Consider the following 13,118-nt stretch of genomic DNA (forward strand, 5'->3'; position numbering starts at 1 on the left):
GTAGGCTCCTTCAGGTACTGGAAGGCTGCTATAAGGTGTCCTTGGAACCTTCTCTTCCCCAGGCTGAGCAATCCCAACCCTCTCAGTGTGTCCTCATGGGAGAGGTGCGCCAGCCCTCTGATCATCTTCGTGGCTCTCCTCTGGACTCGCTTCAACAGGTCCATGTCTTTCTTGTACTGGGGAGTCCCTCAGTCTGCTGGTCACGCTTCTTTTGATGCAGCCCAGGACACGGTTGGCTTTCTGGGCTGCAAGTGCACACTGCTGGCTCATGTTCAGCTTCTCATCAACCAACACCAAGTCCCTCTCTTCAGGGCTGCTCTCAATCCATTCTCTGCCCAACCTGTATTTGTGCTTGGGATTGCCCTGACCCATGTGCAGGACCTTGCACTTGGCCTTGTTGAACTTCATTGAGGTTTGCACCTCTCCAGCCTGTCAAGGTCCCTCTGGATGGCATCCCTTCCCTCCAGTGTGTTGACCACACCACACGGCTTGGTGTCATCAGCAACCTTGCTGAGGGCGCACTCGATCCCACTGTCCATGTTGCCGACAAAGATGTTGAACAGTGCCGGTCCCAGTACCGACCCCTGAGGAACACCACTCGTCACCATTCTCCACTTGGACATTCAGCCGTTGACCACAACTCTTTGAGTGCGACCATCCAGCCAATTCCTTATCCACTGAGTGGTCCATCCATCGAATCCATGTCTCTCCAATTTAGAGACAAGGATGTCGTGCGGGACAGTGTCAAATGCCTTGCACAAGTCCAGGTGGATTAGGTTAGTTGCTCTTCCCTTATCCACCAGTGGTGTAACCCCATCGTAGAAGGCCACCAAATTTGTCAGGCAGTTTGCCCGTAGTGAAGCCATGTTGGCTGTCATCAGTCACTTCCTTATTTTTCATGTGCATGAGCATATTTTCCAGGAGGACCCACTCCATGATTTTGCTGATCACAAAGGTGAGACTGACCGGCCTGTAGTTCCCTGGATCTTCCTTTTTTCCCTTTTAAAAAAAATAATTCACATATAATCCATTTCTCAGATATTTTGGACTCCTTTGAAAGCAATCATACTTGAAAATCCGCCCTTGGATAATACACAGACTCAGACAGCTATCATGAGAAAGGATATTTTGGGTAAACTTTCAGTTGTCACCTGTGCTGATATATGATCCATGTTGCTGCTTCACTGCAGCAACTATTTTACAGGTAATCCAGGGTTATTTAAGTGAAAATTCAACAATCATCACTATTAATAGTTGGGGAGGGTGACAGGCTCCTTTAGGGAACCCCATCCTAGCACAAGTGAGTCTGGCAGGGGTGCCTGGTTCTTTCACTGGCTGTGGAGGGAGAGGTTAACCTGGCCTTCAGTGCTAAAGAAATATCAAACTTAGCAACATCACAGATTCATATAATTTATGGGATCTATGACTCAATGCTGCAAGAGATCTGGTTCTTCCTAAATAAAACCCAGTAAAAGGCTAGACCTGTTACCAAGAAAACAAGGTGAGATCAAACCCATGTTTTTAAAGTGTAATAAATTTTAGTTCAACAGATAGTAGTTATGGATAACTGATTTTTAAGCTTTCGTAAATCTTTGTGGCATATTTCCTTTTTTTTTTTTTTTAATGTGACACCTCAAAACTCATCAAACCCTACTTGAGATGTCTGAAAACTTTGTAAGACAATTCTGCGAGTACATTGTATACTCTAATTTATGCTAGAACTGGCAATTGATGCTGACCTGTATGGAATAAATACTGTCTTGAACCAGCTCTCACAGCTGCCATTGAGCTGTATGTGAATCAGAACAGGTTTATGAGCTATATGTTAAAATAGTTTAAAATTGGAAGTCGTTACAATGGATCTCTGGCAGATTTTAAAATTCAAATGCAGGCAAAGTAGGCTCAAAGATATTTTTGCATTTGGTGGGCCAAAGCTAAATCACCTTATTCTGCTTTTGGTGAAGAAAAAGTTTTAAATGAGTGAGGATTCTGACTGTGTAAGTTCTTGATATTTGTGTTATGGTGAGCTTCAGTAGGGACTGAAGTCACAAGTGAAATAAAACTAGACCACTGTGCTGTGCAGAGCAGCTTCTATTTTCTTTGAAGACAGGGCTCGCCTTTGACGGTGATGTTCCCTTTCTGCTGTTCGTCAAACCTAAAGTGCAGCTTTAGCCTATCTCTTCACATGGGGGAACAATTTGGGTTTAAAGTTGTGATTTTTGAATGTAAAATTCAGTATTTCTGCTCCCTTTTGTTGCCTGCGTTGCTTGGAAAGTACCACCATCTTTCATAAACAGCCAGAAGAATGACATGCAAAAAACCCCAAACTCAGAGTCAAAAGTTTCAGCAGCAACCAGAATTCCTCTTAGTAGCTAATGGCTGGTGTAAAGCTAAATTACTGTACAGGAGCACCTGACTCTGTAGCTGATCTGCTCTAATAATAGTAATAATAACGCTGCAGTTCTAGGTCGGTGCAGCTGGTGCTGGATTTGTCCACGACTGGTTTTCTCAAGAGAGCTGGCAGCAGGACTGAAGCACAGGCTGCAGTGCCGAGGATGTTTGGTGGAGCTTGTTTGCACCATGACTCAAGACCGTGACTGTCCAGTTGTGGGTGACTTGCTTTTCTGGCTTGTCGTGAACTAGTTTTAAAAACAAGATTATGAAGGAACTAGTTTTCATATATGCTTTGCATATGTGTGTATATAAGTACAGTTTTATATTGTTATGCTGACATGTAGTGTTTTTTCACTATGTCTGGTTCTCATATACTGCACATTGTATTCTGTAAGTACATTTTTTTTGTTAATGGTCATTTCACCTTTATGAACTTAAAGTTACGGATCAAAGGTAGCAAGAAGATGGAGATGATACACATAGGTACAATTGTTGACTTGCCATTCTTATGCATGAAAATGGCATATTAATGAAGAAGTTTGTCTTGCAGACTGAGAAATCTTTTAAAAAAGGCCATTATTATCCAAGAATTGGGACTCAGAAGTAATAAAGTTACACTCAAAAAAAAAAATAGATTATTTTTGTTCATGGTACAGCAGATTTATCTAAAGTGCTACAGTGTAACATGGGTCTGTATCAGTACCTAGAAAAGTTACCTATCATCCCTTGTCTTCACTAATCTGTCATGGCACGTGGTATAAGCATGACTAGATAGATTATACGTGCGAGCACTCTGACTATAATCAGACCTTTTCAGCACAATGATGATATATTTTACTATCCTACCCTTAATTATTTAAACCAGAGTCAGTGATAAATTGTCAGTTTAAAATCACCTGCTAAGTTCTCTTCCTCTGTTTTGTTTATATAAAGGCTTTGACTGGGCTGGACCCACTCGCTTCATGTATGGGATGCTGCAATCTGTTAATACTTTACCTTCTGTTTTACATATTAATTGTATCATACCTAATAATATTTTTTTGCCCTAAAACATAGTTTTTGTGTTTTATTTAACCTACAATGATTAACGCTAATAAATGTTTTAAATACCTCTGATTTGGGGACGTCTCTTGTTTCAATAAAGCGGAACAAAATAGGTCCCATTTTTCACGTCATTTGCTCTTGAAAAAGGGCTGTCTGCAGCCTCTGGATTGCTTACGTGGGATTTGAGTGCTGCTTGAAACGTGTGTGGCTGGCCTTTTAGCAGAAACCGAGTGCATTCCTGGGGGATCCTGTAGTGCAGGTGAACTTTCAAAAAGCAGAAAAAAGATTATCTGAAAATCCCTTTGCTAAGGTACTTGATTTATCCATTAGAAGAGAGGTACCTGAGTGGCCAGCATCAGCTTGGAAATTTAGAATAGTAGCTGTCAGTAATAGCAACCACGACTAGTATGGCTTACATGACACTTCCTTTTTTGTATGTTTTTATTTTCGGTGGTACATTTAATTTTTTCCCATTTTATGCCCCTTGAGCTTGTCTTTAGGAGTTAAGAATTAACACTCCTCTAAGAAGTATGCAGTATTTCATACTTCTTAGTCCTGTTGTTTCAAGAGGTCTTTAAACTCACCGAAGTATTTTTGCACTGTCTGGTTCATATTTTCAAAGTAGTTACCACAACTACGAGGACTATGAATAAAGGGTTGAGGTTTTTTATTAAGGAAAAACAGGTTTTTGGAGTAAGGCTTTTCTAACTACCGTGATAAATTAAATGCACATTAAATGTACATGAGAAGTAGAGTAACTCAAATAACAGCATGGAACACCATTTCTCTATGTAAGGAGAAACCAGTATTTCCAAGGGGATTACATAGGTTGTGAGTTTAGTTACTGCTTGAAGAAACCCGGCAGGATCTGTCCTGTGCTTTAAGGCATTAACAATCACATTGAAAAAAATATGTATCTTATCTCCAGCTATGCACAAATAAAAATTAAAGTTTACAGTTTTACATAACTGTAAACTGTAAAAGGTGACAGACTTAATTCAAGGAAAGCCAATGTAAGCCCCTCTTAACTATTACCAGTGTGTTGGAAAATCAGAAGTGAATGCTATTTTTCCTTTCAGTGTGGAAAGAGTTGTGCCCCTCGATGTATCAGCCCTTGCGTTGCCAGTGGGATGTTTTACACGGCTTGGAAGGATGTTCTTGTAGTGCTTTAGGTTAGTTTAGAGTTGCATTTAGCAATGAGGGGGAGCTGCACAATTGACTGGAAAATAAACCTCCCCTGCTTTCCTGTTGAAGACTGAAGATTGTGTCTCGGGGTACTTAAGGAAAAATATTTGATGTTTTGGCCTTCAAAATCTTCACAACAGCAGTTTCAGTCTCTTCTGCAAAGAGCATGATAGGACACCCTGCTGTGATCTGTTGAGCACTGCTCAGGACAGCAAGGCTGATGAAAAGTCCACGTATCTACTTCATACCTCCACCCCCTCACCTAATCTGTAAGTGTTTAGGCTGCTACCGGGTTCATGAAACGCCTCCCTTCCCTGAAAGGAAAACAGTAAGCTGCAGGATTTTTTTTTTTTCCCCTCTCGATGTTGTTTTACACAAGGCTACAGAGTAATTTTCTTAAAAGCATCTGTCCTCATGGGAGGATAGACTGGCTAAACCAATTTGTACAAATGCCTCCATTAATTGGTGCAGGTTACTCCCTAAGGACTCAGTGTCAACGATAGGATGCATTCATATGTAATGGCGTTCTTGACCATTAATATGATCTGCTTTTGATTACATCTATTTTTTAACAGCTGGACCAGTGCTAACTCCGTTATTTGATAGAAATGCTCTTTCACTGTCCAAAAGTAAGACTGCTAGAAACTGTAAAATCAATGGTTGACCGCATTTAGCAGGTTAAGATGAGAAGGAATAAGTAATAGCATAATACAGCCTTTTTCATGTCTGGAGAATCCATTTCAGATGGGTTTCTCCTCTCTCCATTAAGCTCTGCAAGAAGAGTCTTTAGTACAAAAATGTCTGTATTTTTTACACTTCTGATATTATCAAGTGGGTCTTGATGCAGATTAGTTTGCATTATCACTTACCACTGCTGCGTATTTTGTAGGAATATGAGGACAGGCTCATGATATTAGCATTCATAATGACCGTGCTTTCAATAGATACGGTGCAGTAGTGTTAACTGAAATTGTTTTGTAACAAACACAGTTGTTGTGAAAACTTGAAGATAGTACACTGGCAGAACTTGAAGTGTAGGAGACCTGTACTAACTTGCATTTAGTGTCACATCAATTAACAAGTTTTTAATAAGATGTTATTATTCAGTGCAGAAAAGTCTAGCACTAGGGTGGAAAATAATTTTGAGGCTTCTGGTTAGGTATTAAACATTTACCAGCTTGGAAAGGATTTCTTTTTTCTGGCTGTTAAATTACTCCAGCCAGAAATAATTTTTATCCCTCAGACTCCCTGAAGTATTTAAAAAAAATACACTTTCTTTGAAAAGCACTGACTTTGTTTTCTCAAAACCTCCCTGAGAACTCGAGCTTAACCTTTCCCATCAACTGTCAAAAGTTCGTTGAGACACACCTTATTTGTGATGAAACACTCAGCCTTTCTGATTGCCACACTCTGGGAATTTCAAAAAACAAAAATGCATTTCCCCTGAAGTCCATTTAATTCACATTTATTTTACCTAGTGACTGCCATTCCTGCTCCTTCCATGACAGTAAAATACGTGTTTAAATAAGAAGATAAATACTTGACAACTAAATCCCTGTTCCCCTCCAGCAAGTAGAGTACTCTGGAGAAATGATCTGTTACGGACTAAGAGAGAGACAATCCCTAGGCTTCTGATTACTTATTGACAAGTGCCAATCAATAAGGAAATCAGCTTACATGTCTAAGAGATGCCCTTGACGAAAATGAACATCACGTTCCTTCCTCTTTGTCAGTATAATATGACTTGGGGAGCAACTGATAGCATTGCTGTTACTGACTTAAAATGAATAAAAAATGAGTAAGAGGATAGTAATAGTTTCTCATTGCTTGTTTAATAGGGTTGAAATGTAGGTTAAACACCTTATAAAAGAAATCCCTGCTTTTTGTCATCTTCAAAGAATCTGGCTGCTTTGCTGACAAATACAAATGTCAGGAATTGTCACAGAGGGTTAGCAAGAAAAAGCAATGGATGCAACCTGGATGACACAGTGCATTTCAAAATCCCTTTCCAATATTCTAGCTCTGCAAAAAATCAAGTCATCAGCAAATCTAGAATCACTATCAAATATCCAAGTTCCTGTCTGCATTCATCACTCATCACATGGGACAATTTTGCACTGTAGATATTCACTTAAAAAGTATAAAATGTGTATAGGAATCTAATCAGAGCCCTCAGAAAGAAGGATGTTCAAAATAAAGACTTCAATTTTCTGTGCTATTTCTTGAGACAGTCAGGAACCCCCATGGGAATGAAATAGCTTTCCTGGCACCACTCCTTTTAGAGATACCATTTGTCCTCTGAGTTTTACCATGCTCTGTAGGTCGTTCCTGGTTCTCAGGGAAAATTTGCTTTCAAGGTGGCAACCTGAACTGCCTGCTGGCACCTAACCAGCTCTCCTCCTACGGCACAGCCTTTAACACCGGAACAGTTCTTGCCAGAGTCACAGTAAGGAGGGACAGAAGTCTCATTAGTGGCTGACATTTCTAATGGAGGTGACTCAATTTCTTGGCAGTTTTGAATACAAAGGAGGCTTTTGAGATATGCTGGAAATATGAACTCATGATGATCTAGGAAAAGGCTCTCAACAGATAAACTTGTTTCCTCGTGACAGAGATACCAAAAAGGAAATGTTTTGGGGTTTTTTATAAGGTTTTCACCACTTTTTTTTTTTTTAAATGTTTTTAGGAGGTGAAATTTCTGAAGGGGAAATAGGTTTCTTGAAATGAGAACAAGGCCAGAATGTCACATTGATGACAAAATTCTGAAGAGGGAAAATAATGTTTAGAACTGAAAAGAAGGGACAAGCAACATGATGATGTCCTACCGTGGAAGATACTCTTGGTGGTGGGGTCACAAGCCCATCGAGGTGATGATAGAGAAGGAACAAAAGTGATGTGTGAAATAGAAAATTTGGATTTGGGGTAAAAAGGATATCACATTATAAATGGTCAAACAGTGCATATACATGCATTTCATGGTGCAGCCATGTTAACACCATTGTTACCTGAGAACCCTAGCTAATAAATGATCATAAACAAATACAAGATTAAGAATGCATCAGGTGGCTAGACTCCACCTGTAAAAAATGATACCATATCTTTACCTGTGGGTATGCCTGAATTTACATAGTACGAAGTCCACTGAATAAAAGATGATACTCATTCATGCGGTCCATGACACACCGGTTACTGAGTAGGAGCCCCGGACAAAGGGCTTTGGCTAATACATTCCAGTGCACTTACGTAGCCACCCTGCCTACCTGGTTTAGCTTTTTATGAAGCTTCATTCTGGCTGAGTGATGTCTTGGAATGATGGGCAGTTTTGCACAAAAAGGGCAAATTGTTCCAGAGGAAACTAAGGAAGAAAGGATGAGGTGGTGATAAATGTATCCAAGCAGATTTGCATTGACCGATTTAACCGCAGCATGTAGTGGGTACTTAAGTACTTGCTGCCGGGAGTATAAAGGCTTTACAATAACACAACATCCATCACTGAAAGATAAAATAGAGGGATTTTAATTTTATTTTTCCCAGGAGGAAACTGATGCCTTAGAAAATCCACAAGACTTGAGTCATCAAGTCATCACTGTCAGCAGGCATGTCTTTCAGACACCTCGCCTCATCTCACTGCGAATCACACACCAGCGAAAGGCGCATACCACGGCAGAAAATTGCACCCTTCCTTATGTGATAGACACAGTTAAAAAAATTACAAGGCCTGAAGCAACTACCAGATTAGAAGGAGAGCCTCCGTCTGAGAAGCCTGTTCCGCATCACATCAGTGACAGCGAAGTGAGGATGTCTGGAAGCTACAGGTTTCAAAGCTCTGGGAAAGTGTTTACTTAGCTATTTGGCAAGACGTCTCAACCTGTGTCTCTGGTAGTGCAGGAGAGCCTGAAATTACAGAGGCTGCCTTCTGACAGGTCTGCTTTTGAAGAAAGCTAGCTTTCTTGGTGAAACAGTGCCAGAATTCCCATGAGAGATGTTGTGTTCCCTGCCATTTTCAACCACCATTGGAAATTTTCCTTCCACTTAGCACGAGCTCGAAGGCATAACTAAATCCTGGATGTTAGATAATTCCAACATGCATTTTAAACCAGCCAGCCACAGGCAAGAAATTAGACTTCCGGAACTTGTGATTTTCTTTTGGTATCTTCAGGTCCTGCTGGAAATGTAAGCAAGCCATGTTTCAAACCAAGTGGCCTATCTGATTTCATACACAACCATGTCATAGAAAGTGTGTGATGAGGTGATGCAAAGATTCTCTGTCAAATTTCAGAGTCATCTGCAATTTTAAACAGAACCACTACTATAATGTCACAGTTGTCATTTACCTACATCTTTTGTACTCAGAGCTGGTCTACGGAGAGTGGGATTTTGACTGATTATGATGGAGTATAAATTGTCTGCCTTCTCCCACCAGGGTAAATGCCTCCAGTTTAGGTATCAGTCCTCTCTTCAACTGCCATCCTTCTATGAGGCCATTGAATAAGAGCAATTTTGGGTCAGGGCTTTGAGGCCTTGAGGATTGAGGTCTATGTTGAGTTACCACACTGTCAGGCCTCCATGGCAACTCAATCACTTTCATCAGAACTGGCCCCTGTATTGCCTCACACAAGAGTAGGCTTCATGGGTGTTTTTGTGCGTTTCTAAGTTTTCCTGTGAGACAACTGCAAATATTTCATTTCCTTATGACATCATCTGGTATCTGCTGATGATACAATGAAGGAAAGTGTTGAGTTTTATTAGCTCAACTCACACAATGGCAACAAAGACAGTGAAAACTGAAAATGTGCCAAAGTCTGTTTAAGCTCATCTTGGGTAAACTCTACTGTTGTAGTTTCTAGAAAAGTAGTCAGATAGTTGATAGATGTTGCTATGGTCATTTCATCAAGCAAATTCTGCTTGCGTTTAAGAATGAATCCATCTAAGTTATCCAGGCCGAAACAATTGGAAGTTGGGTCTGTCATAATGCGGCCAGAAGCCCTCCCATCCTGTCCAGTCTTTTATAACGAGTTACTGAAATTTGTTTGAATTGAGTCAGGGGCCCCAATGAGTCATTCGGAAACCTCTATCCAGTTCGTCCTCTAAGAGACAGACATATGATTTAAAACCTCATTTCACTTTTCAATAAAGGAAAAAAATTGCGAAGAAATATCAGGCATGATGTCAGCGGAATACACAAGCTTTCCAAATGCATGACAGTTTTTAAGGAAGACCCTAATTCTCAGATTTAAAATGTGACTTGTAAAAATATAATCATGCAGTTCCTTGCTTTGCTGTCCATCAAAGCTATCCAGATCAAGCCTCCCAAGATTTGCTGAAGATTACATGCCAGACTTGGAAACTCAACTTAGAATGTGAAAATTGCCTAATGTGTGATCTTTTTGGCTTAAGCATCCCTAAGATTGAACATCCAATATTTTAACTTAAAAGTTTTGTTCCTGATGCATAAGCCAAAATCCAGCTCAGCTGTTTCTGTCACAACTGTATTGTTGCTGAATAGCTAACAAGAGCAAAATGCAACGATTTCTTTTTTGCCTTTGATGTGAGTGAAACTGAATTCACCTGGGGTCTAGTTTCTGGATAAGACAGCACAGTTTTTACTAAGCTACTTTGAAAAGCTGAATTTTTTCCTGTTACAATAATGAAGTGAGATGAAATTTTTTCCCTTTCACTGTATGTGTGAGAGAATGTTCATCAGTGAAAGCAAAACACATTTAAATCTTCAGGGTTGAATGCTCCCAGGAGAATGACAAAAATTGGTGGATACTCTTGGAACCACTCATATTCATTCTGAACAAATACTGGTGCACAGGGGAAATTTCAGATCACTGGTAAAATGTGAACGAGGCACACTGTAAAGATTAAATGTGATGGGTTCGGATAATTACAAGCATTACATAGACCCTGGGTAAAATACTAATAAAGACAGATATGGGAAACAAATAGAAATTAACTCATAGGTAGTAGCTTATGTAATGTTAATCAATATATTTTTAATGGAAAATAGGTGCATCCAAGCAATAAGACAGGACTAAAAGGTAGTTGCTTAATATAGATATATTGACTTAACACACATGGATTACTTTAAGTCATTTGATGTAGCCCTGCATGACAATCTTGTAAAAAACCCCAGCACTATACAAAATCAATTTACCTGTATCAAATGCTCTGTGAACCAATTAGCAGCTACATCAGCATGTTTCTACTTTCTTCTAATGGCTTATTTAACGGCTTCAAAGGAGCTACGCAGTTCAATGTCTTTATCAGTGATCTGGAAGAAAACATAAACTGTTTGCTGATTACTTTGCAAATGACACCAAAATTGCTGGAAAGGAAAGAAGGAAGAGAACAAAATGACAGAAGGGTATTTAACATGGTGCTTCAGATCTTAAGCCTTACGCCAGTATTTAAAAATAGGACGAGTCTCAATGTGGAAGAGATACTATCCTCTGTCTGTCTATGGTGGGATTTTCTGAAGCCTTTGGTTATGGCCCAGAGAGTGAGGGTGGTGGATAAATAGAAACTACTCTCTGATCCACTATAGATTCCCATTTTCCTCATTTCTAGTATTTGCCTTACTTGGGGAAGGAAAAAATGCAAGAAATGGCCAGGCACAGAAAAAAAATCACATTCTAGGTTTGCAGCAGCTGATTCTGGTTTTCTATTAAATTGCTATTAATTTCTATTAAGCTGCTTTTTCTCATACTAGGGACAAAGGAGGAGAAAACACACCTGCCTCATTTGAAGGTGAAAGGAGGGGAAGCTTGCTGGCCTGTCTGCTAGACAGCAGGAAGAGAGGGGCAGGAGCAATGTGGATTAGGAGAGAGAGAAGGGAAAAAACCCCAGCAAAATAGGACAGAAGTAGTTCTGGGGTGATGGAGTGGGAGCAGAAGGGTCTCAATGCACTATAGTGTCTTTCTCTCTGAAAAGCAGAATTGAAGGCAGGAAACCTGTGGAATTAAAATAGTGATTGCACAATTAAAGTCTGCATTAAAAGGCACGCTCACAAAATAGTTACAAGCATTTAACTTTATGAATTTAGCAGTGAAACATCTATTTATTTATTTCTCTGCAACAGGGATGTAGGCACAGGACCAAAATAACAGGTGAGTGGGTGCACTCTCCTAACCTTCCCTGTTATTGCTTGGCACGGGGGGAAGGAAAATGGTGAATATGCGGGGTTGTAGGTGGAGAGCCGTGCACAAAGTTGCGGTGACCATAGCATAGGTGGGACCTGCTAAAGGGCAGAAGGGACCAGGTTGCCCACAGGGAAGTGGAGCATGAGGGAATTAAGCATGGCAATGGGGGCACATGGGTTGGGAGTGGGAAGGTCAGAGCATCTTTTGCTACACGGGGCCTTCCGCTGGCCTTTTTACCCCTTGCAACGTCAAAAATGCTGTCGGGTGTGCCAGCTTTGCCTCTGCAAAGTGTTCATACCTGCTTTAAGGTGACCCACCAAGGTACCAGAACAAAGTCTGAAAGACATGTCCCTGGTTTTGCGCAGTGTATCAATTGCATATTGCAATCTAACATGTCCTCATGGGTATCATTTGTACAATTAAGCTATAAATAATTCAGTATTTGGCAAAGATTCCATCAATAATATTATGCAGACTTTTTTTCTTTTTTTCTTTCCTGAATGCAAAGTAAATAAATATTTCATAAATGATCTCTCAGGTAGAGTGTTCAAGCCCGTGTGCAGACACAGAACACGTCTGCAACAAACTGGAGTGGGGAGATGATTCTAGAAACCTTATGTCTTTACTCCTAGAGATAATGAATTAATCAAGACCTTTCATGTGTGTATTAGCCACATATTAGTAACCTTACCTTCCTGCATCTGTTAGAGGAGCATTTTGAGCACTTGCCTGTTTCCTGCCACAAGACAAGGGTAACAGAGAAAGAATTTCCAGGGGATGTGCACAAGCCACGAATGCAGAGCGGCTGCGGATGCCCACAGGAGCTGTGATTTTGCAAATCTGCAAACTCTTCACTTCATGCGTATTAGCATTCCTCCGGATTGCATAAACACATGTGATTGCAGAGGCAGAGCTTTAGCTCGCATAAGTGCTTGTGATTTAATTGATCTTTCAGAGTGGAGGAAAATCTTTATGTTATTTGGTAACAGACTTTGGGGGAATGCATCTTTCCTCATCAGTCACTATGTAACTGACTGAAGACACTGACAGTTTGAATTTCTCCATGTCTCCCCTTCTTTTGCTCTGCTCATTTTCAGGCACTCAGCTTAGTTTGATCTTTCAGCAAAGACAAACATTTCATTCTCGAGTTCATGAAACCTATTTATTTTTAAAGTGTTTTTAACATAGTTTTTGCTGTCTCTTTCCGTCTGTCTCTGCTTAATTGATGTAAGAAATAGCTGTCTAAAATGTTCTTCCATGAGAAAAGTTGCTAATTTTTCCCCAGAGATCTTTTCCTTGTGTCTGTCTTCAGTCAATTCTACTCGATTTTGTAAGAAAAATGTAGCACTG

The 13,118-nt window shown here is 40.2% G+C and overlaps 1 protein-coding gene and 1 long non-coding RNA gene across 5 annotated transcripts in view; one reads left to right on the forward strand and one right to left on the reverse strand.

The window, feature by feature from the left end:
• The window catches only part of RAB31 (RAB31, member RAS oncogene family), a 69,221-nt gene extending 65,711 nt beyond the window's left edge, over nt 1-3,510 (forward strand). For all 4 annotated transcript variants that reach the window (XM_075744466.1, XM_075744464.1, XM_075744465.1 and 1 more), the window contains one exon: nt 2,462-3,510. In XM_075744466.1, the coding sequence (XP_075600581.1) occupies nt 2,462-2,643 (182 nt within the window). In that variant the 3' untranslated portion in view covers nt 2,644-3,510. The remainder of the gene's footprint in view (nt 1-2,461) is intronic.
• The window catches only part of LOC142600403 (uncharacterized), a 179,363-nt gene that overhangs the window by 36,025 nt on the left and 130,220 nt on the right, over nt 1-13,118 (reverse strand). The window lies entirely within an intron of this gene.

The sequence above is a fragment of the Balearica regulorum genome, chromosome 2 (assembly GCF_011004875.1).
Source record: "Balearica regulorum gibbericeps isolate bBalReg1 chromosome 2, bBalReg1.pri, whole genome shotgun sequence".
Lineage (NCBI taxonomy): Eukaryota > Metazoa > Chordata > Aves > Gruiformes > Gruidae > Balearica > Balearica regulorum.